The sequence below is a fragment of the Myripristis murdjan genome, chromosome 19 (assembly GCF_902150065.1).
Source record: "Myripristis murdjan chromosome 19, fMyrMur1.1, whole genome shotgun sequence".
In the NCBI taxonomy this organism is placed as follows: Eukaryota; Metazoa; Chordata; class Actinopteri; order Holocentriformes; family Holocentridae; genus Myripristis; species Myripristis murdjan.
The window spans coordinates 24,838,196-24,840,840 of record NC_043998.1 but is presented as its reverse complement, the minus strand read 5'-3'; the positions used below and the strand labels follow the sequence as shown (position 1 = coordinate 24,840,840).

Here is a 2,645-nt window from a genome sequence, read left to right as displayed (position 1 = left end):
GCAACGTCTCTTCAGAGTCCAGATGCTGAGGAGGAGGTTGGGGTTCTGGACTCAGACCAGCAGGATTTCCTTCTGACTGGATCCCACAGGAGGAAAACAAACTAGTTTTCACTGATTTTTCTCATAAATCTGTGCTTTTTTCTCATAAATTTCAGATGTTAATTTGAGTGTTTCTTTTTTTTCTGGAAATTTGCTTTTTATAATCTTAGAATTTTCAGTTTTTTTCTCAGAAATTTGTGAGTTTTTCCCATAAATTCACCGCTTTAATCTCAGAGACAATTCAAGATTTTTTTTCTTGCAAATGTATGCCTTTAACTTGGGCAATTCTGAGTCTTTTTCTCTCAATATTTTTTTGTTTGTTTGTTTGTTTTTTGTTAAATCCTCCTCTAGTTTGTGTCTGTAAAGTCTGATGAGGCTGTGATTCTCCTAGAGGTCACTAGAGGTCATTTTCTCCAGCGACGTCCAGTTGGACAAAAGTCTCTGCCTGCAGTGAAATGGCTGCTATGGGGGCCAACATCATCACACAGGAATCAAATGTGGCTCATTGAATCCACAAGAGTCTCAGCTTTCCAGTCAAAGCCAACTGATGCAGCTCCAAGGCTGTTTAGGCTCCAGTCTGCACACACACACCATTTTACAACAGGCCACAAGAACACATGTGGACTGCAGGCTTTGGGGCCCAAACTGCATGGGATTAGCAGAAGGTGGGCGTGTCTGCAAAGGGGAGAGAACCCAGTTTCATTCACACAGCTGGAGGTCAGAGGTCAAGGGACCTGCTGGAAATGGCCATGACGGTTTTTCCCCTCGCCAAACTTTCAAATGATATTTATCCGCCTTGTTGAAAACCTTGACATGCTTGGTACCATCAGATTTCTTAGGCTGTCTAGTTTGATATGATAACAGTTTATTTACTCGATAGTCTGAATCAGGCGCCATAATTATCAAATCATATGATCAGTTTGGAGTTAAAAACCTCACAAAACGGACTCTTACTTTCTAAATTTGATGTATTTCCTGTTGAAACAGGAAGTTTGGGCGGGGCACGGTGCAGGGAGGGATCAGCCACAAGTGCAAACCAACAGGATCTCAGTTTGGGAGAGAAACACACACTTTTATTTTGAAGGGATAAGGTGGATAAGAGACGGTGTTTACGGGTTTGTGAAGGTTTTACTGGTTGAAATTTTAATTTACAGCAGCTAGAGCAGGATGATGTCACTGTTGGACAGGAAGTAGAGGCCATGTGAGGTTGGTTCATGGAGACTTTAATGAATCTCTGTTCTCTCTCCAGGGATTAGCCATGTCCCCGTCAGTCCTCCTGTGGGTGCGGCTGCGTCAGTGTGTCTTTGCCGCCCTCATCACTTTGTGTTTGCTGGGACTCTTCATCGTGCGCTGCAGGCCTGACATCACCATCCCCCCTTTCGACATCCAGATGTTCTCCCAAACGGAGGGAGCCAAGCGCTTGTGTCCGACAGACCTGAACGCACAAAAAACAAATCAGGCTGCAGACGACACCATCGTCTTGATCTGGATGTGGCCGTTTGGCGTCAAGTTTGACCTCAGCTGCAGGGCGCTGGGTATCACGGGGTGTCGCCTCACAGATGACAAGGCTCTTTACAAGAGGGCCCACGGTGTGCTCTTCCATCACCGGGACATCGATGAGGATCTGGGCAACATGCCGATGGAGCCACGGCCTCGGTTTCAGAAGTGGGTTTGGTCCAACTCGGAATCGCCTGCGAACACAGTCCCGATACCCGAGCTCAACAACATGTTCAACTTGACGTCCAACTATCGCCGGGATTCCGATATCCCGGTGCCTTACGGGTCCTTGGTTCCGGTGACGGACGGGGATCCGAGTTTCAAGCTGCCGGCCAAGGACAAGCTGGTCTGCTGGGTCGTGAGCAACTGGAATCCAAAGTTCAAGAGAGTCCAGGTCTACACTGAGCTGAGCAACCACATCGACATAGACATCTACGGGAAGGCCTTCGACAGACCTGTAGATAACCAAGACCTTCCAAAACTAATTTCCAGCTGCAAGTTCTACTTATCCTTTGAAAACTCGATCCACGAGGACTACATCACGGAGAAGCTGTACAATCCCCTGAAGGTGGGGACCGTGCCGGTCGTCCTGGGCCCCTCGAGACAAAACTACGAGGATTACATCCCAGGAGATTCCTTCATCCACCTGGACGACTTTGCCGGTGCGAAGCAGCTGGCGGAGAGGCTGCGGTACCTCGACCAGAACCCTACCGAGTACATGAGGTACTTTGACTGGAGGGGAAAATTCACAGCAAAAACTGTGTGGCTGGGTTTGTACAGCGCCTGCAGAACCTGCCATTACTTACAAATACACAGAGGCTACCAAGCTTTTCATAATCTCAACAAATGGTACTGGGGGGACAAAGGAGACGGAGGTTTAAATGGCACATTAGGGCCACGGTAGGGGGGAAGAAAAGCCTGGGGAGGGGAGAGGCCGGTCTTTGTTTGGCCAAGGAACCACATGGTTTCACCTTGCCACACCATCCGGATGCTGATGAGAATATTATGATTCTGGGCAAAAAAAAAACAAAAAAAAAAAAAAAACACAAGAATTCCCCTCTCACTAAACCCCAGAATATAACCAGAATATAAAATAAACAGTTTTTTTT

The 2,645-nt window shown here is 47.2% G+C and overlaps 1 protein-coding gene across 1 annotated transcript; it reads left to right on the top strand.

Moving 5' to 3' along the window:
* The first annotated feature begins 1,297 nt into the window (after nucleotides 1-1,297).
* Nucleotides 1,298-2,440, top strand: LOC115378256 (alpha-(1,3)-fucosyltransferase 9-like). Its single transcript, XM_030078446.1, has one exon. The coding sequence runs from the start codon at nucleotides 1,298-1,300 to the stop codon at nucleotides 2,438-2,440; it is 1,143 nt and encodes a 380-aa protein (XP_029934306.1).
* The last annotated feature ends 205 nt before the right edge of the window (nucleotides 2,441-2,645 follow it).

What these genes read in the sequence shown, in the direction of transcription:
- LOC115378256 (XM_030078446.1), top strand. Translation starts at nt 1,298, where the DNA reads ATGTCCCCGTCAGTCCTCCTGTGGGTGCGGCTGCGTCAGTGTGTCTTT.